Genomic DNA, 21,182 nt, shown 5'->3' with positions numbered 1-21,182 from the left:
AAAACAACACACACACTAAAGAGGAAACAGCCCACAGGCACTCTCAAAAGTGCCGTCTTCAGCAAAGAGAGAGCCTCCCTGTGCGACCTTGGGGGTTATGTTGTCCAACATCTATCAACTCTCTATACGTTTTTTTTTTTCTTTTTTCTGCCAGCTAGGAAAGGGCTCGAAATAAAGCTGAAAGCGGAGGGGGTTTTGTGTGCGTGTGTGAGCAGAAGAACGGAGGAGCATGCGAGGCGCTGATGCCATGCTTCCACGCCGCTCGTAATCAGCAGAACAAATTGCCCAAATCAATCATGGCTGCCCCTGCCTGAGCAACGGCAGGGAGAACGGGAAGAGCACTTGTATGATTATCGTGAAAGATAGCCGTAATTGTCTCTTTAATGCCGCCAGACCGGTGACTGACACAGCCTGGTTAAAATTGCATGAAAAGGACAGCAGACACTAGAGACACGCACTCGCCCCACTTGCGTTCCTTCTGTCTCCCCCTCATCTTTACAGTGCTTTCGCGGGCAGCACACATTGATTCAGATGTGACAGCGGCCATAAAATAGAGGCAAATGGGCGAGGTTTGGCCGATAAGACGAGGGGAGGGGAGAAAGAAACAGAGGGGACAGCGAGAGAGATCTGACTTTTAATCTGCAAGGAAGACAAACATCAGAGAGGGTGATTTTCCAGCCCACTGCCATGACGGACATAACGAGAGAAAGAAAGAGAGTGATAAAAGGAGGGACAGAGCTATTTGACTATCAGATTCTAGTGAACTGTAAAATGTAATAGATTTGTCTGACTCTCACTGGCATATGGAAGACTTTACAGTAGCTGGAGCTTAGCGAGCCATTAACTTTCACATGAGCATTTGCTGGTCATTATCTTTGATGTCACATGAATGATATTGCCTTGTTTGAATGTAACATATGGAGAGCCTGCAGGGATTTCTCTGAGCAACACATTAGGGCATAAGAAGCAATGATGCACTAAAGCCTTTTTGGGCACAGAATCCTCAGAGAACGGTATCTCAATACCTGAACAAATAAACCCAAAACAATCTCCATGGTTGAATACAACAGCAGGTAAGTGAAATGACCCTTTAATACATTCTTATCCAAGGTCTGAGATCCACTGTGAAGCTTTATAACAGAATACAAAAAAGGTTTCATAGATCTCCTGTGGACTAAACTCAACCTTGAGCCGCCATTTCATGTCTCAATAAAAAGGGAAGATTGGAACAACCAAAAATGAGTCCTTTTCGTTTCTGAGATAGCTGGGCGCACGTCAATAAATTGGACAATGAGATGGAAGCCGATGTATATTCTAGCATGAGGGACGTGTCATTTCACTTCTAATGAGTGGAGGCTCAGCTAAGCCCTCCTCAGGAGGGAAAAGATCCGGCATATCGATCAGCCTATCGCGCTGCCTGCCTTTATTGGTAACACTTGAGCTGAATGAGATATTGATCGCCGGTGCGCTGTCATTGTTGGCTGAGATAAATATTTACAGGCTTTAGCGGATTTGTTATAACTGTTGTCTTACAGCTAAAACCTGTCACAGGTGCTTATAGAGCACATGCTTTTATCATCTGGATTTGGGGCCAAATGTCATCCAATCCAACCACAACAGATGTGACGCGCCACGTTTCACTTCTGTTTAGCCGTAAATTCTGTGAAACAAATAAATGGCAGAAGGCTATCTTCAGATCATGTTATGGATTGTGTGGCATTGAACTCTGCTGGTTTATTGAAAGGCTTTGGGACCTTCAACATGCCAGAAATGCAACTCTGCACACTAATTTGTGGCCTCGGCTCTTTAAAGTCATGACCTGCAGCTCCCGTGGGAGCCAAAGAGAATCCCTCCTCTCACAATCAGTCAGACCGACACCGCTGGGACAAACAGAGAGCAGATTTCAGCAGAGGGATGGAGGGAGGGAGAGAGAGAGACGGAGAAGCAAAGGGGAGAAAGAAGCCCTTTATCTTTATGAACCGAGTCTGGCAGAAGGCACTGATTGGTACAACAGCGCTCGTCGGCCTCTGGTAGTCTCTCGCCTTTCTCCACGCTCAACTCCAGAGAGAAATGAACTGATGCAAGACTGGACTGAGATTGACTGAGTTGAGGGAGAGAAAAGAGTGAGATATAGTTCAAGAGAGAGATACTGACTGACAAAGAGAAGAATGTGTGTGTGTGTGTGTGTGTGTGTGTGTGTGTGTGTGGTTAATAAAGGGAGAGGTAGGGGATTAGAATAAACAGAAAGAAGGTGAAAGACAGAAAAAGCAGGAAGAGAGACACTGATGGTTATTTATAAACCAAGGCATATGGGCCTTAAAATATGATGCTGACTCTTGGATCAATCATACTTGATTCAAAATTGTGGAGAAAAACTAAAGAAAATGAAACTCACTGGGAATCAGCCACTGAACTAATACCAGAGTCAGACTGTCAAGTGTCGTCGCATTGATAACTACGAATACCTGAGTTAAAACTTCCATTGTTTGCAGATTTTTTTTTTCATTTCTCGCCACCTGCTAACATGATCATTTACATATGAGGGTGGTGATTCATGAAAGAATCGCTGCAGTAAAAAAAAAAAATATATATATATATATAGCACCTGTTCATCTGATTGTTTAAGGCAGATGGCACAATATCACTATTCCCGAAGCAAACATTAAATGAAAAAAAATATTGTGTTGATTCTCAATGCATCACCAAATTAAGGTTATAAATTGAAGACAGGCGTAAAAAAAAAAACAAATAGGAGGAAAGACATAAGATGAGACAAGCATTCAGCACAGTGAAAAAAATAGTTGGTTGATCATTAGCACGAGATGTAAGCACTTAACATTGAAACATTAACAGCAACAAAAAAATCAAAGTGGAAGCTCTGGGATTCAGGCCCACACGTATGGAAACCTGGTTTAAAATCATAAAAAACACTAAAATTCAGCCGTACAACAGACAGATTCTCTATAGTGTGCAGTGCGGATTGCTCCTTCCATTTACACACACTTGTCAAAAGACAGGCACAAAGTGTTGTTGAGGTTTAAGGTTTTTCCTTTTTACTTTGGAGAGAGACAGGCTAGTTGTCTCCCCCTGCTTCCGGCTTTTATGCTAAGCTAGGCTAATCATCTCCTGCCTATGGCTACATACTTAACACACAGGCATGAAAGTAGTATTCTCATCCAACTGTCAGCAAGACAGTGAATAGCTATTTATCATAAATATTTGTTAAAATCAGAAAGGGTTTAAATTATAGTCCAGCTAATTGCAAGTGCTGTAGTGGATGCTAAAGTACTGTACCTCAGAATATGAATGGTTCACAAAAACACAAAGGGGGAAGAACAGGGTGATATCCAGGTAATTATGGGGTAGAGACAGTGTTTTTTAAAGGGGCTTTTTGACTTACAGGGGCAGTTGGCGCCCTCTGGAGTGCTGGACGGTGTCTTGCCATCGGGGCAGCAGCCGAACTCTGTGTTGTCACAGGATGACCTGTCTTCAGCTGTGGGTACAGTGGTGCTTGCCAACGTGGGACCTGAGGGATGATACACAGGGGCTCATAATAATTCATGAAGCTTTGGAAAATTCATAAATTCAATCCAGCTTATCTCAGAGGGGAGAGACTTTCCAGGGCTCTGAGGATGGGCAGTGTTTACAAAGTCAAAACCTACAAAATCTTTTGGTTTTTTTTCAAAACTTGCTCTTTCTTCTGCAGATGGTTGCGAGTTTCAGTCCGCTGACCTGTGGTTGGACGCTAACAGAGGCATCTGTCAGGAGTGATTATATGGCATTTTCATGGGAATTGATTTTACACCTGGAACTCATTTTGTCAGGCAGAGAGCACATAATGGGCACTGTTGCCAGTCATGTCACACACAGAGCACTTTAAATGATGAGGCGATGTGATAACTGCTCACTGCTGATTGGCTAACAGTTACCTTCAAGGCTTCCCAAGAGGAAAAAAAACATACAGTCATGTTTGCGATATGGTCCCTGTATATCTAGCTATCTTGGGACATAAAAGACATAAAAGTGGCCGGGCTTTCTCTCTCTGAAGTATGAGAGTGTGTAACAGCAGCCAGGCTCCGTCCCCTCTAATGATGGTGTTGGTGGAGGGGGTGTCTTGGTCGAAGCGGCGCAGTTTATGGCCGCACAGAGATTAGAAATAATCGTGGAGGCAAACAGCTAGCGGCTAAACAAGTCGTAAAGACGTCAGAGGCGAGGGACGTCCTGCTCAAGGACTTGCGGTCAAAGGAGGTGGGAGGAGGAGGGAGGTGGGGGAGGAAGGGGTTTATAGGGCATCTGTTGGCGTGTGGTTTGCAGATTTACAGATGCTGGGCTGAAGAGGAGAGCACTGGTTGGGGGAAAGAGGGCAGTGCACAACAGCAAGGGGACACTGCATGACTCCAGTGGGAGCCATGAGAGCTGTCAAATAAATACACACACACACACCCACACCCACACACCCACACACACACACACACACACACAGACACACAAGGCCACAGATAAGGGCAGATTTCAACAGAGCAGGGATACAAAAACACGAACAAACGCACACCTCTGGCCTGCTCACATTTATATACTCAGACACTGATATGTGCACTCGGAATTGGACAAACTCAGTGACATGAGGAGAGGGAGATAAGACTAACACACACACACACACACACACACACACACACACACACACACACACACACACACACACTAGTTTACTTATGACACTTTTGGGGACATTACATAGATTTAACATCCATTTCCTGGGGACTTACCCTAACCTTACTCACCACTTGCCTAACCCTAACCCTATTCCAACCCCAATATTAACCTCACACTAACTTAAACACATACACTCCACTTCACCATTTCCCTTATGTTTGATTTTGATGCCCCCCTTCTGGATGGCACCCTAGGTGGCTGTCTATGTCGCCTATAGGGAGATCCCCCACTGTCCCCGAAGATAGCCTGACTTAGGCACACACACACACACACACACACACACAAACACACACACACACACACACACACAAAACAAAGATAAGACTTCAAAATACATATAAAACATTCACACGATTTTTATATCTGTGTTGAAATCTGCACTGTACAATCTCCTAATCTGCTCCCATTCTGATCACAGATTGACATGTGTGCTAGCACTTCAGCAAGCACGCACAATGTAAAAAAAAACATCCATGCATGCCTGAATACACATTCATTCACACACACAAACACACACACACACACAGCCACAAGCTACCGGGTCTCACTGGCAGACAGGCTACATGCCTCTCGCGCCACCGAGCACTTCGGTCAGCCTCTGACAAGAGAATAAATCTAAGACTCTGGGAAAAGGAGAGAGGGGAGGAGGAAGAGCCGAGGAAGAGCACATTGGGGCCATGCCGTTCCATCAATCCTATCCTGTTACTGCAAGCTGTCAGGCGAGGTGGATGGATGGATGGAAAACAACAACAGAAAAATAAAAAAAAAGCTCTGATTGAAAAGTCTCAGTCATCCCTTGCTGTCCAAGCAGAGGCCCCGGAACCGCAGCCTGCTGTTACAGTCAGGAGGGCATGTCGAGAAAGATTTGACACTAGTCATGTGACAAGGTATGCAGTCTCCACACACACACACACACACACACACACACACACACACACACACACACACACACACCTCAGCCTTCCAGTCACATCAGCCTGTCAAGTCAGGCTCCAGAGATCCCCCAGATGCGGGCCAGCGGTTTCATCTGGCCTGCCGAGAGTGTATTTTACAGAGCCTGGGTTTGTTTTGCTAGCTGTTGAGAGCGAGCGTGCCAGTGGAATGGGAGAAAAGAGCATGGGTGATGTAGCAACAGTGAACCATGCAAATACATTCCTTTCTGTCTGAAATTGAGATATACATCTTAAGCGAGTGGAAATGACACTTACAGCATCTGTTTACAAAGCTTCCTCCTCCCTGCCTGCCTGCCTTTGACATTTGTCTCCTTTAAAATGATTTGCATAGAAATACAGAAGCCTGTGCTAATGTTAATGTATCTTTCAATTAACAGATGGTGGCATGAAAGTGTTATGATGTCGACTAAAGACTGAGTTTGTTCAATCCCTTCTTGGAAAAAAATCCCCTCCCACATACCCCTCAAAGCATTATGGGTAATGAAGTGAAAGAGCAGTGATTTACCGACAGGTTCCTCTGCCCCACTGGCCTCTGTTGGGACACCGCTACCTGCTTCCTCTTCCTGCTCCTCCTCTTCTTCGGTCTGGTCATCCCCGCTTGGCTCCCCGCTACCTGAGCCATCAAAGGAGGTTGCGGCGGCAGAGGGAGCAGGGCTCCTGTTGGAGGAGGAGGTGATGGTGGCAGCGGTGGACTGCGGCTGAGGCTGGATGTGGATGGGGTGGCGGGGTTCTGCTTGGTTGTTGATGGGGGTGGGAGGGTGGGTGGAGGCCGAGGGCTGCTCAGAGGTCTCTGTGTTGGTTGTCCTTGGAGGCGGCATGGCCCACACCATGTTAGGGTGGGAGGGGGCAGGGGTGGTGAAGGTGGCGGCGGCGGTTGAGCTGGGGGTAGTGGCAGGGGGGTTGGGGGTGGGTCGGTCTGCCGGCTCAGAGATGGTTTCTGGTGGAGGGAAGGGGAGGAAGCAAGGAATGGATGAATGACTGAGCAAAGATGAGAATGTTTGATTTTGCTTCACCTAACTCTATTACAACCTCAGAAACCACACCAGAGGAAATAAAAACATCATTAGCCAATAAAGCATAACAAAGCCACTTAATGGTTATTACAACCTACTGTTGACAATAACTTTTTTACTTCTGCATTTACTGAATGATGGTGCCCTTTTTTAATCTTCTAACCATTCTCCCTGATGCTCAACACTGTCATTAAGAAATTACATTAAAAAAGAACACACACAAACATGCAGACTCCCATTTGTAAAAGCAAAGCTGATTAAAACCCTTGCAATGGATGAGATGTCAGGAATCTTTATCTGACAAACCTTAAGTAATGGAAGAGCATCCATATGCAGAGTGAATATGGAATATGCCAACAGATGACATACTGCATTTAGAGTAATATGCAGTGCAGTGGGTTTTGCCTGCAGATGAGTTATGTTGCCCAGACAGGGTTAAACTACTTCAGTTGGTGTCAATGCGTAGTGTGTAGTGTGTTTGTGCGTGTGTACGCATATGGCATGTATTTGTGTGCACAATATGCATGTTCGTGTGTTGTGTGCATGCTGTGCCAATGCCTATGAATTATATATCCATATTCAAATGCTGCCCTCCAGTAGCAAAGCTTTAATCACCAACAGCCAGTGCCTCCGGTGATGAATGATTGATAGAAATGGGGCAAAAAAAGCCGGCTTTAACTCGGGCTTCAAAGACGGCACACTGCTGCTTGCAGAGAGCATGAGCATCCGTCAACGCCACCACAAACACACTGCTGTCAACAGATGCACACAAACACGCACACACACACATGCGGCAACATAAAAATCACTCCAAATGAGGGAGAGAGAAGAGGCTCTCCACAGAGAGACCATCATTACCAATGCAAAAAGCTCTGGTGCAAAAGGACAAACTGTCTGCGATAAAAGAACGATAAATAGGACAAAAACTCCTGAGGGGGAGAAGTGAAGTTGGCAGGGAGATGCTACGTAAGTGAGTACTTCAGATTTAGCCGAGGCAAGCAGGCGTGACAATACTGTCGTTCTTGCTTTACTTCTTTACGTCCCACGAGTATAGATGTGTGGGTGAAATGAACATAAAATAAAAAAAAAAGAACCCTATACTGTAGATTTGCGCCTCATTAGGATTCGCCTAACATTATGTGTAGGACTTAATTACACTGCTATAATCGCCTATTTGATCGGCAATTATTCACCGGGGTGTGAAATGTGATACCTACTGAGACGGCAGAAAGCCTGGGAGACACACGGGGTGTCAGCTTAAAGCTCGGCAGATATTTGTATAGAGAGAGATTTGGAGTGGAGTGCACAGAGCAGTGATGCTATCACCAAGAATGGTGGCATGCATTGCCTTTCCTCTTGGCTACACCTGTCAGTCAGGTGCCAAGCTTAGCGTCAGGCGGCTCGCTCCCTGGGAAGTGCCTAATGTGTGTCTGGGTGTGTGCATATCTCGAGCAGCGAGCTCCGTGACACGGGATAAGGGAAGAAAAGAACACACGTCTGCAAGAGGAGAGAGGGACTGGCAGCACAGTGCGTTCAGCTGATGCTTCTCTTAATCAGGTTTAACAGTCCATTTGCCTTTTTTCTGCCTTTTTTCCTCTCAGTGGAACAATGGACAGTTATGTGACATGGTGGAAAAAAAATCATTGTCATCTTGGCTTGTCTCAGCCATGTAGTTATTGTTGAAAGGTGGTTATTAAGATTGTTTGTGGTGTCAGCCGTGTTCAGTGAGGAGGAGAAGAAATCTGGATACAGGAGACCGGAGAGGAAAGACAAGGGAACCACAGAGCCAAGAAGAAAATGATAGGGATAAAAGCCTTAAGAAAATGGTTTAAATCAGAAAGAAAGGACAGGTTAACAAAGCTAGCAGTGGGAGAATAGGCAAGGCAAACAGTGGGAACAGAATGAGGGATTGTGTAATAAGAGAAAATCGCAAGACATGGAGGAGAGTGATGGTGAAGGCAACAGACCCTAACATGCAGGCGGAGGGCTGCCGACGCCATATGCTGGCATTCGTTGCCAATTTGCCGCAAACCTACAGGTGATAACACCATATGGGAGAGGCAGGTCATTGCCAACTTGGTGGCCATTTTCCCCCGGCGCCAGAATTTGCTCATCGGCCCAAATGCCCTCCCTCTGGTGCTTGGTACAGTCGCTCTTGCATTTTTTTGCTGGGTTTCTCAGATATCGCTTCATCTTTTGCTGAGACACAGCAAAGAAGCGAGAAAAAACTCCTCCCTGTGCTCTGTGGCTGCGCTGCCTTTTAACTGGGAGACTTCAGAGAGAGCTGGGTAACATCACAGTTAGCTGCAAGTTCTCTGTCACAAGCAGAAAGATTTTAAGGAGCTTCTCCTGCAGGATTTTTCTTAGCCTGCCCATTAGTGGCCAACTGTGTGGTGGTAGTCACACTCTGTGGTATAATAAAAAAGTTGCGACAGATCAATGATGTAAAAAAAGGATCAATATCCACTCATTTATATAGGCCTTTGGCATTGCTTGCTTGTCAAGCCACAGAGCAGCTCGGTGAGCATTAGCATGCCACAGCGCTTAGGGCCGGGAGTCTGGAAGCACTGCATGTAAACAGCGGGAGGGAGGGCAGGCAGGGCTGTGCCGTGGTGAGGGGTGGAGGCAGAGCAAATGCTAATTCGCACCCAGCCACACGTGAAATGAGCTCGAGATCTAACCCCCGAGCCGACAGCAGCGGCGGAGCAGCTACCCGCAGTGCGACCGCATCCGGGAGAAGAAATTAAAAGATCCTCTGTGGCTGTCGGTGGGCCCAAGCGCTCGCCTGTCTGTTCCTCCCCTGAGGGTTCAATAGAGAAAGAGTCCGCTGCGAGGCGTCTTCTTGCCTTCTGTGTGTAGCAATGCTAGGTGAGGGATTACACACAACCCACATCTCTATTGCCTGGCAACAGAGGAATGTGAAACCAGACTGGATTTTGGCTCCTTTTGCCGGTAACCCACGGCACTGAATTTGTAAGTACCAGATGTTCGGGGACTTATCAAAGCCTTGTCGATCTCTTGCCGAGCATATTTGGATTCTTTATCTGTGTACCTGCAACTGCAATTCAACACAGGCCATGTTAACAGCCTTGCGTCCTATGGATATGACCTAGTTTGGGTCTGACAAAGAGTGCTCAGGGGAGATGAAGAGGACTGGCGACACAGTATTTGGTCACCTGATCTGTGCCCACTGAGCAAAGAGGTGAACGAACATTTTTCCCCCCAAAATGCGAGACACCTGGCAGTGGCTCATGGCCAGAACCACACAGCTGGCACTCCTCTTCCCCACTGAGCTCGCCGGCGGCTTCTCTAGAACCCCGTCGTGACGCAAGCTGGCAGTCAGTGCAACAACTTCAGTGTACATGAAAACCGTGGCCTTGGCGTGTGTCCCAGCACCTATTACATAGATCCAAACAATGTCCATCAGCATCTGGACCAAGGGGCAAGAGCTTTACCTTTCGCCCAGTACACATGTTCTCCACATCCCCTATTACACTGAAGTGGCGTCGTGTTCCTTACAGCGTAAAGCTGCAAAGCGATTGACGCATTTCCCAACAGGAGGGTTTGAAGATGAAGCTAAATCCCAACAGAGGGGCGAGAAAGCAAAAAGGAAGTGTCATTGCTGTCTTGTGGGATTGCAAAACTCAGACTCCAGTCAAACTACAGAGCTGTTGGGTTTTAAAACGCTACAATATCTCTCTTTCTTATTCTAACTTTTCTCCAGTGTCGCACATGATTTTGCTCCCACCTGGCAACTCACAAGCAGGGGGAGGGCAAGGCTTACTTTACTATACTCTATGTACACAGTGAAATGAACTAAATATTTGCCATAAGACAATCCTAATCATGCAGCTTGAGAAAGTTCAGTATTATAAACAAAGAAGAGCAGAATTCTCAGAAGAGAACCTAAACACAGACGACTCCTTACATGTGACTCTGAGCTTATTCATGAATCACAAATGTGCCTTTTGAAATAAAAAATTTAGAATTGCTTAAATAAGTTTGATTGCAATAGCACTGCTGCAGTATCATGTGCAGGTGCTTTCTTGTAGAAACAAAATTCAAGGTACATTTGCATGCTCACTGCTGTGACTTTACTTTCTGAGACAGCGACAGAGAGATGGATAAGAGGAGAAACAGCAGGAGGAGGATAATTTGGGGGCCCAGGGCTCTGCTCATTATCTTTTGATGGGGGCCTGACAACAGTTGGCCATCCATGCGACGCGTGATGCATGGAGGCTACGACGGGGCTCACCTGTGCACTGTCCAAAGTGTTGCACTGTGATGTCCTTGTCCTGTCTACAGGCTATGGTCCTCAGCTGGCACTGGTCGGCATAGGTCACCCCGTCTGAGCCACACACCTGCTCCACAGTGACAGAGATAGAGAGAGGGGGGATGGGAACACATGTTAACTCCCTGTAGGACACTGAAACAATATTCTTCTGTCGCAAACTTTCAGATCAAACTACGTATTTCTGTGTGGACAGTTTGAAAGACGCACCTTGGTTTTGTTTTTCTCATCACAGTCAGGTGAAGGGCACTCGCAGTGGGCTTGGTTGTTCACCTCAATGCAAGTAGCTCCAAAACTGCACACTAACTCTTCACATGAAGTCGGAGCCTCAGGACCTGTGGTAGAAATGGGTTTTTGGCTGTTAAACATCCCATAGTCATACAGTGTACAGCATACAGCTGCTTTATGATATCTGTTGTGGCAGTTGTGTGAAATGTAGAGCCAAATTAAAAGATGAATTTGCATTGCATATTTAATGCTAAACTTTCACAATTACAGAACTTTTGTAAAAATTCTGCCTGTTAAACAACCATGAAATTAGTTTCTCAAAATCTGTAAAGCCTGATTAAATATAAAGAGCAATAAAACAAAAGTAACACATTCATATACGCTGTATATTAATAGGAGAGTAATATTACAGCTGTTGATGCTTCAAAGCTTACTCAATTTCTTTATGACATCATACCAAATATTTAGTTTTGACTACAAAAAGTATGGATCCCAGGCACAAATCCAATCAGCAGTGCATATCCTCATGGACCCCCATTTTAAAATGCCCAACTCTGCAGCAAAAACAAACATATCCTGGCACAAATGACAGTTCTCTAGAGCAGTGGTTCCCAACTGGTGGGTTGCGGTCCAGAAGTGGATCGTGGGTCCATTTTGTATGGACCGCAAGTGACTCAGGAACGTGTCAACTTATAAAAAAAACCAAAACTTTATTTTGAGGTACAGTGAATATTTGGCACATGGCTTTAATTTTTAAGTGCCATTGCCTGCTGTAGAGTGAGTGACTAATGGACAGCTACTTGAAAGAGACAGCAAACTAGCTCGGCAACATGGCAAAACGTAAGTATGACGCTTACCCCCTGTACAGGGGGTGAATTTTTATATAACACATCTGTTTAAATGTTACTAAGGCTTAAAGCTATGGCTTTGAGTGACAGGTGGGTGCTGTCTGTTGACAAGTCGCTACCACAACAACAATGTTGGTTCGATAATGTAACCAGATTCTCAGAGTAAAGGCTTTGCTGTAGCTGTTGTGTTTTCAGTTCATGAAAGTTAACTGTAACATTTTGGTCGCCAAGAAAAGTCTTGTGCAGTGTTTACTTGTACTAAAAGACCCTATAAGAAGTCGGATATTTCATTTTTCTGGTAAGTGCGTTTTGTTTTAGTGTTTTTTTGGTTTTAAGTCAATTTTCTACTGGCAACGTTAGCATTAGCATTATTACAGTTAACCGTAGCTATAAATGTACTGTGTGCACCAAGCTAGCAGCTGGGGTTAGAGTTAGCTTCACCCTCTCGTCCAAATACGGTCACTTCTGAAGATCTGTAATAAGATTTTGAACCTAAGCTGCACAGATGAAACGGCGGGGAGGAAAGTCAACTGGTCCTCAGCCTGTGGCTGTTACGACATTCTTTCCAGCAATGAACGCACCAGGCCTTGTGTTCTTGCAGTTAATTTAAAAATATATATATATATTTATACTATTGATACAGTAGAATTCTTCATCTTGCTAACAAAACACCTTGCTTTGGGACAGTGTAAGCTGTAACTAGTGTGTAACTGAGCTAGCCTTACACAGAGCCACAACCCCTGACACCCCTTATCCCACTCTGGTTGTTTTCAAAATGCGCGTAGGAGTTGGGAACATGCTGTAAGACAGTGTTTCATTACTCAGTAAGTTTGTCCCTGTAAGTGACTAACCTGTTTTTAGTCTCTTTACAACCACAGTAGTGCAGCGGTACTGTAATTATAAAATTGTCTAGTTACCTGTGCGGTACACAGTATGAATTATTCATTGTTTCATGGACCACAGCATTTTGACCAAACTGCCTTACAAAAAGAGTTGTGTAAAGGTGTGCATTCAGGATATTTTGGTTCTTTTTTTCCCCACAGATCTCTCCCGAAGCTCTCCAAAGGAACTATTGAAGCCTTGAAGTTGCCGCGGCATGAGCTGCAGCCGAGAAGCCCGCCATCCACCTGCCAGGCTGTGAGTGTGGGGGTCTTTGCATTGTTGCAACATCACAGAGGCTTAGAGTACCCCCCATCCCTTGACTCCTGCTTTCATGTGCTACCACTTCTCAGTACCTTGTCTTTTCATCTAGCAGGGTGTGTGGCGGAGTGCCCCACCACTGTGCCGGGACTGCTGGCTTCATTAAGCGGTTGACTTCCAGTCGATATCTGATGGTGCATCTTAATCAAGAAGCTGCAGGCCCCCGCAGCAGGAACTAACCTTTCCTTCAACTGGCTTTTTAGCTTGTGCAATCACTGCAGCTGTTTTCATTATTAATCTAAGTAATTAATAATCCTTATGCATAAGTATAAACATACAAGTAGTGCGAATCATCCAAAGTGGAGAATGATGTAGAGAAAATAAAATACCTATGGGCGATGTGTCATGCATATGTCATTTGTACACTCCAATATTTAGCAAATCACTATTGATTATGTTCCCTGCCGCCACTTCCTTCCTGTGCCAATAAACCAGATGGATGTGAATAGCATACAGAGAGAGAACCGATCCACAGATCAGACAGTGACAGACACTTAAGAATGATAGAGAGAAAATGTGTCGGTGTTTATGTGCTCTATTAACGCCCCACCAGTTGTGGCGGTACTCTCTCTTATTACCTTTGTCGCAGCCATTCATGCCCATCTTGCTTCCATCTGGACACACGTTGCACTTCATGCCCTTCACTCCTGTCTTGCAGGAACACAGACCCGACATCTGCTCGCAGTCGTCCCGGACGGAGCCTGTGGCATCGCAGTTACACGCTGCCATGGAGAGGTAGAGGAAACACGGGAAAAGAAAGATTAATGAGAAAAAAAAAAGTATCAATTAGGGAAAATGAGAGGACGACAGATATGAACAACTTGGTTTATAAAGGGCACAAACTGTGTTTGAGGCAACCTTAGCCTCTGAACTTCACTTCGGATATATCTATGTCTGAGAGTCAAGGGTTGGGAATAGTTCAGCCAGCCTTAGGGGCCACAGAGGGAGGAGGGTGTGGAGGAGGACGTAACAGAAACTCAAGAAAACAACCCCAGGGAAGGACATCAACCCCATCATGTTCCTAGAATCAATGATGTGTATTTTTTTTCTCTCTCCTCTCCTGCTGAATCTGGTATTGGTGTGCAGTGTGCTGTCTGCTTGCTGTGGGTAAACCTTGTTAAGGTCAGGCCATGGGTGAGGCACCTGCAGGCTTCCTGCTGTTGACTGAAAATGCTCTGTGGCGTTGGGAGCGTATGTCCTATGATACCTCAGCGGCAGGACACGAGCCGGTCACCATATTGCATTACACCAAGACAAACAAGGGGTCCTGACCCCGTTCTTCACTTGAATACAAATGCAAACACTCCATTCAATACAGTTTTGACAGGACTAAAGGACACAGTAGAATCTCTTTCTACAAAACCTGCCGTCAAATAGGTTTGCTGTATATTAAACGTTAATAGTTCAGCTAGTAGGTTTTACTATTTACTGTCTCCACTGAATTCAGGGATATTAATCGTACAAGTAGAGATGGCTCAGTGGTATTGCTATCAATTCAGTGAGAAATTTATTTTCCCGCTACGGCTGAGAAATATATTTTCTCTCTTACCTCCAGTGAAATCTAGCTGTGTAGATTTGGTTTTATTTATACAGGTTTTGAGATATCTGTCTCAAAAGGTTTTTGGCTCCCTCTCAGTACAATGAGGTGAGTGGAATTTTGTTTTGTAAAAAAAAAGTAGTAGTTCCAATATCCACAGAGAGATTATCTAGAGTTACTAGATTATCTAGAATATAGAATTGTTTAATGTATTGATTTAAATTTTTATTTAATATAATGCTTTGATGACAATTTAAATAAACTAGAATTAAAAAAGTCCATTCACCCCCAGCAGAACCACATTCTTCAATCCAAACACTTAAACATTCTGCCTGACACCACCACCTGTTCATCAGATAATCATTCACGCACACATTGCCCAAGGATAGGACTTCGACATGTAGACAGGGATGTCAAGATCGACCCACCAACCTCCCGATTAGTAGGATCAACCTCCTGAGCCACAGCCGCTCCACAATAATTCCAATAATAATGATAGACTATTGAGGTCACAGCAGAAACCTCAGAGAGGGGATATCTCAAAACCAAATAAAGCCACAACTCTCTGCATGGCTAGATAACACTTCAGGTAAGTGAGAAAAGAAGATTTCTTTAATAATCTGTGTGGACTGACCCTTTATGAAAAGAAGGTGCAAGGAAGCTATAACCAATTTTTGGGAAGTAACAAAAAGCAGCATACATACAAATGAGTGCTCCTACTGTTCACAGATGTGAAGAAGTGATTCCTTACGTGTGCAGCCGCTCATGTTCTCTGTCACGATGCCACGGAAGTTCCAGAAGCCCGGCTCACAGCGGTCACACTTCTGTCCCCCCACGCCTGGCTTACAGGAGCACTGGCCGGTGGTTGGATCACACGTTCGCTTGTAGGAGCCGTAGACATTACATTGACAGGTACCTGAGGAGAGCACGGGTGTCACTTTTTACTTCTACTGGAATTCCTCTGCAGTACATCACTGGTTTATGCTTTTCTAACTTTGAAAAACCCCTGTCATCACATTACTTACAACAGCTGAATGCTGCTTACTATGATGGAAATTTTGTATTAAAGACTTATGCTGGGCTCAAATGTTGGGTAAGCCTTATTCCACAAATAAAAAGGTGGATAAAGTGTGCTTAGGTGAGTTTCCCCTTTACTAAATCTCTGTATATCCCTTTTTCCAAGTCTGCATTTTCTCCATTTGCGCTGTATCCCCTAGCTAACGGCTCGATGCAGCATTTTCTCTCCCATCTGTGTGCTATCATTCGTCAAGATCATCAGATGAAGAGATTTTTCTGTTGATACGGTGCAACATTATCATAATTATTCCTTGGATTAAGATGAAACGTTTTCAGCTCTGCAACTTCAGTACTGTAATTGCAGTCAAGGACAATAAGTCCCATATGCTGAAATAGCCTGATAGTATCTACATTTTTTTTTTTTTTTGGTGTGTGCACACAACAAACTAAGGACATATTGAAGTTGAAAGGTCGACAGGGTTGTAGAAGAGGACTTACTGGGACATCCAGCCAGTCCGACTCCCAAGGCAGTCGTTGTGTTGTCGTGGCAGCAGCCGTACACAGACAGACTGCAGTGCTGGGGTGCTGTCAGCTCAGGCAGAGATGTGGCTGAAATCGCTGATGAGGTAGGAAGGAAAAAGGGAGGAGGGAGATGGGAGATGGCACAAAGAGAGACAGAAGAACACCAACATTTGAGTGATTATGGTGGGGAGGGGTTTGGTGGGTGGGGGGAGGAATTAGACAACACAATCTCCGAGCAACATGTAACTTTTTGCCAACAATGAGATTGGCTCGAGGGGCAGAGGTGGAGAGGCTGGCAGCCAGCTTCAAGATAACAATTCTATTTGCTACTTTCTCCACAATGGCTCAAAATCAGGGGGAAAATGATGCTATTACCTCCAGTGAAAACAAACAATGGAGTTGCTGGTGAATGTGCGGCAGCTGACATTTACCACCTACTAGGAGGCATGTTCTCTTCATTTGTTCTTGTCTAATATTACGGAATTGCACTGCTGCCCTACAACCCTCCGTAACAGAAAAGAAAAAAAAAAGAAAGCCCGCTGCATAATGTGAAGGAATGTGCCAAGCAGTTTCTGCCTGCGCACAGTGTGTGGAGAGCTCCTTTGTCTCAGGATGCACCAGCCTTCAAACTAGTGTGACAGCTCTGAATAAAGAACTACATTCAACAAAATAAAAACAAATGTGTTCCCAAAAACCTGGCGCCTCGCCAGAAATTGGGAGAGAACAACAAAACACGCGGTGGGAGGAAGAGGGGTTTCGTTCGATGGCCGAGGCAAAAATATCATTGTTCAGATTCTCTCCAGGCTTTGGAGTGAAAAGTAAAGTTGCAGAGATAGAAAGCAGAAATCTTCCCCTCCCTTTTTTTTCCCTCTCACTGTCTCTCTCTATTCCCCTCCCGATCTCTTTTTCTTGTGTTGCTCATTTGGAGTTTGGAGGCTGGAGATACAGGGGCCATAAATCACACTGTTACTGGTGTGGATATGAGCCTCAGCCTAATGGTGATGACTCGGCTCGCTCTTTTTCCAGTGCTTTCCCACTCCAGAGATGGGCTTTGGACACAGTTCATTTAACTTGCCACTTTCCAGCGCTCCATTCAGCTATCTGTGCTGAGCCTATTAGGACAAGAGGAACTTTTAATTTCATATGTTCTTCCACCCTTCAAGGGTTTTTCCTCTTCAGTGGCCATTGTCCGCCACAATGCAATATTACTCTCACGTGTCCAAGGTCTGCTGCTGTGCTTTCTCCGCTGCAGTGATCGTAGCGAGCCTTTTATAGTCCCGCAAGGGCACATCTGCACATGTTTGCCTGTCTGGTAAACCAATAAGTGTTTCTTTGGATTTTACTGAAACCCTGACCCAGATTTGAGTTTGCAGGCAGCTACAAAAGATGGTTTGAAATGCTATAAGAGGCAAACTTTACAAACGTGCATGCAGCAGATGACATTGTTGACACCATATGCAAAAGAGGTAATTTTATTTATTTATTTTTGAAAGAAAATCAGAACCTCTGAAAAAAACAAGGTTGCTTTCATGCTCAGCTACTGAGAGCTGGTGTGTTTTGATAAGTTTCTAGAGTTGAGGTCAAATGAAGTTTCTCCTTACATAGCTAATGTGGAGGGCAGTGAAATTCCCAAGATCTGAGTTTTTCCATTTGCCAATAGGAGAGGAGAGCCCAGAGCTCCCGTACCCATAGAGGGCTCTTCAAAAAAGGATTGATTATCCATGGATGGTAGAGAAGCGTGACAGTCAGTGCCCAAGGAGGCCAGCTTAGGAAGGAGAAGAATCTGTAGGGATATGTGTGAAAACACTGGCAGCTCCCTCTTTCTCACTCTCTCCATCCTTCTCTATTTTAGACCCACGGGGAATCAAACAGGCTGGAATGATCACACGAAATCCCTTAAGTGCCTTTTGCTCTGCTCCCTGGCCCTGTGCTAGCAGCAGAGCAAAAGCTCTTCATTTACCATAGCCATGGAGAGGAAGACGGCTAACCTTTGCTACTTAGCCACTGATCTGACAACTGTTCTGGCAGATAAATGCCATTCATTTACATGCAAAGAGAGAGGTTTTTATATTAAAGTAAGTGGGGTAAAGTGGTATCCCGAGGGTTAAGAAGCAAGCTTGTGAGCTCAAGTTTAATGGTTTAAATTGTCAGAATGTCTGGACCGGTTAAAGTGAATCATTATAGCTAACAGCTTGATTAATACACATGCCCGTGAGAAAGATTCTTATCTCTGTACACTAGCCAGCCCCAGAGGATCGCTCAGTTTCAAGATATGAACAACTGCTTCGCCGAAAAGTCACAAGTGTGTTAACAGAACCTTCCCTGAGCAGATTACACAAACACACACATCATGTTTAACCTTGACCTTCTTCACTTCATTGGCTTATGGCTATAGTGGTCACATTGCAGAGATACAAACAGCAGTGCTGTCAGAATCATAACCCAACCACAGACTATTACTACCCCATCAATGGATGTAATGAGTGGAGAAATGGGATGTCAATGACAATGAGTCTTGGTGAGGGTGCTTCTGCGCACTGTAATGACATTAAGTGGCATAATGTACCGACCTGCACAGGGTCCCTGATTTTGAATCAACAAGTGCTCTTGTTTCTCACATCTGGCCTTCTTCAGCTGGCACTCATTGCTGTAGTTTTTTCCATCTGAGCCACAAACCTGAAAAAAAGAATCAAAGGAAACTGAAAATTACACAATGTCTGGTCACGGTCTTCTTTCGCTGATAGTTTGCTCAGTTGTCATCACTTGACCAAGGGTGTCACTTTGTGTTGAAAATTGGTGAGGATGAAGGGCTCTGATGAAATATTTCTTAAACAGCCTTTAACAGATGCAAATGTAATGGGGGATCAGTGTGAGGTCAGAGTAGACAATTAAGGCAGGCCGGAAGAAAACGACAAAAGGCCTAGGTGGTCCTCCCCCAGGAAATTTGAGCGTCAAACACTTCATTTCCTGAATTCTGGTGAATTTTTATCCATCAATTTATGATGGAAATGTCTTTATTTAAGTATAAAGGAAATTACAGAATTCAGGCAGCAGGTAACAATTCAAAATATAAAAATGTGTTTATTTTCTTAATGTGCTAATAAACCTTTCTAAAATGGTTCTCATTTATAAGTTATCTTTCATGTTACAAGCTATTTTTCAGAACATTTTAACAAATTATCCTTTTAAAATGTGATAGGGACAAAACCAGCTATTTCAAAAAGTGGTGGTGACATGTCCCAAGTGTCACACCTATGACTTGACCTAATCATTTATCCTTATTCTATCTATCCTTAGCTATGCACCTAAGTTGTTACGACAACCACCTCTTATCATGTGACCAAATTTCCACACTAAGGTCGCATGATGCTGCATCCATGAGAATGAAACAAAAAAACATCACCTGAATTGCTATTGATACTGAAGAAAAAGTCAAATTGTGATGATTAGGAAACAAGATGTAAAGTTATGAGGTGTGCTTTTACAAATAAATGATTTGCATGTATCCCTGATGAACTGTGGAGTGCAGCTCTCATTATGTCTGATGTTTCTGTGTTTCAGTCTGACTGAGTTATGAATCTGAGCAAAACGTTTCTGATACAAATTGCATTAAATGTGTTTAAAGGATTAAACCACATGAGTGGCGGCCGTACCGGGTTGTGGGGAACACTTTGGCAGGTGAAGTCACAGACACAGCGGTCATCCTCAGCGTCTTCGTCCCATGAGCCTCCAAACGTGCGACAGCGGTCCTGTTCGCAGCTCTCAACGCCTGAGCCTGACCCCCCTGAGCCGCAGTCTGCATTATAAAAACACCATAAAGACACAGGACCATTAATAAAACATACAAACACACAGGGGAGATGGCCCTTCATCAGTGCTTCAGGTGAAAAGAGTGTCCTACTTTCATTTCTCTTTAAGTTAAGGCAGCATTTACACATTAGGAACATCACAAAGTTAGTATAATTTACATTTCCCTCAGGCTGGTGGCAGTGCAAGGGATCCAAAGGCACTGCTGGTAGTACAAGATAATGACCAACTGTAGTGAGGGCAAGAGATTGACTAAATAAATTAGACACAACATCTCTGCACAACCAGCGAGGCATCCTTTTCATTTCAATTAAATCAAAGACAAAAAGGGAGGGAATTATTAACTCTGGCCTCCAAGTGTGCAGAGAGAATTGGTGGCAAGGCCGCTCTTTATGGATGCCTGCTTCCTGATATGAGAATACAACTAATTGCAAAGTGTTCTGTAAAATCTAATTATCGCCCAAGACTTTAAAGAAAGTTGTCCCAGCAACTCTTTAACTGTGACCCTGGGAGGCCTTTTATTTATCTTAAAAGTGCACTTCTCTGGATCGAAGGGAGTACGCTACTGATAAAAGAGGCATCAAGGCCAAACAAAGTCTCACAATCACTGTCCAGGATTTGTGTTGTTTCACAAAACCGTTGTCATTGTTTAGCTGTTGTGCAGACTTTAGAATTGGTTAGGGAAACTTTAGCACGAGGTAAGCAATCCATACATGAAGGGGGAAAAAACCAGCAGGACCGTTTGGGAGTTCCATTTATGAAAAACAAATCGGGGGCTGTTGCAGAGTGCAGGCAGAGAAACCGGGAGGATCCTGCTTTTGAAGTTGCAAATTTCACCTACAGTGGAGCTCCTGAGGGAGATTAGGTGAATATGTGCGAAAGCAGGGAATGAAAGCATCAGCGCGAAAGATAGAGAGAATGTCAGACAGAGAGAGAGGCACCCCCCTGGGCTGGCAGAAAGTTCATTTGAAACAAATTTGTTATTCAAAAAAAAAAGGAATGCAGTCCGACTAAAAGCTCCCAACGCAGATGAGAGACTCAAAAAAACATCAG

The 21,182-nt window shown here is 44.5% G+C and overlaps 1 protein-coding gene across 2 annotated transcripts in view; it reads right to left on the bottom strand.

Annotated features, from left to right (window-relative positions):
- agrn (agrin) overlaps nucleotides 1-21,182 on the bottom strand; it is a 304,408-nt gene that overhangs the window by 42,285 nt on the left and 240,941 nt on the right. For both annotated transcript variants that reach the window (XM_050066361.1, XM_050066362.1), the window contains 9 exons: nucleotides 19,976-20,118; nucleotides 18,893-18,998; nucleotides 16,299-16,418; nucleotides 15,535-15,699; nucleotides 13,825-13,968; nucleotides 11,181-11,305; nucleotides 10,935-11,040; nucleotides 6,172-6,603; nucleotides 3,401-3,526 (listed from right to left, as the gene is read on the bottom strand). In XM_050066361.1, the coding sequence (XP_049922318.1) occupies nucleotides 3,401-3,526; nucleotides 6,172-6,603; nucleotides 10,935-11,040; nucleotides 11,181-11,305; nucleotides 13,825-13,968; nucleotides 15,535-15,699; nucleotides 16,299-16,418; nucleotides 18,893-18,998; nucleotides 19,976-20,118 (1,467 nt within the window). The remainder of the gene's footprint in view (nucleotides 1-3,400; nucleotides 3,527-6,171; nucleotides 6,604-10,934; nucleotides 11,041-11,180; nucleotides 11,306-13,824; nucleotides 13,969-15,534; nucleotides 15,700-16,298; nucleotides 16,419-18,892; nucleotides 18,999-19,975; nucleotides 20,119-21,182) is intronic.

Source organism: Epinephelus moara, chromosome 16 (assembly GCF_006386435.1).
Source record: "Epinephelus moara isolate mb chromosome 16, YSFRI_EMoa_1.0, whole genome shotgun sequence".
Taxonomy (NCBI): Eukaryota; Metazoa; Chordata; class Actinopteri; order Perciformes; family Serranidae; genus Epinephelus; species Epinephelus moara.
This window is presented reverse-complemented; position numbering and strand designations above follow the sequence as displayed.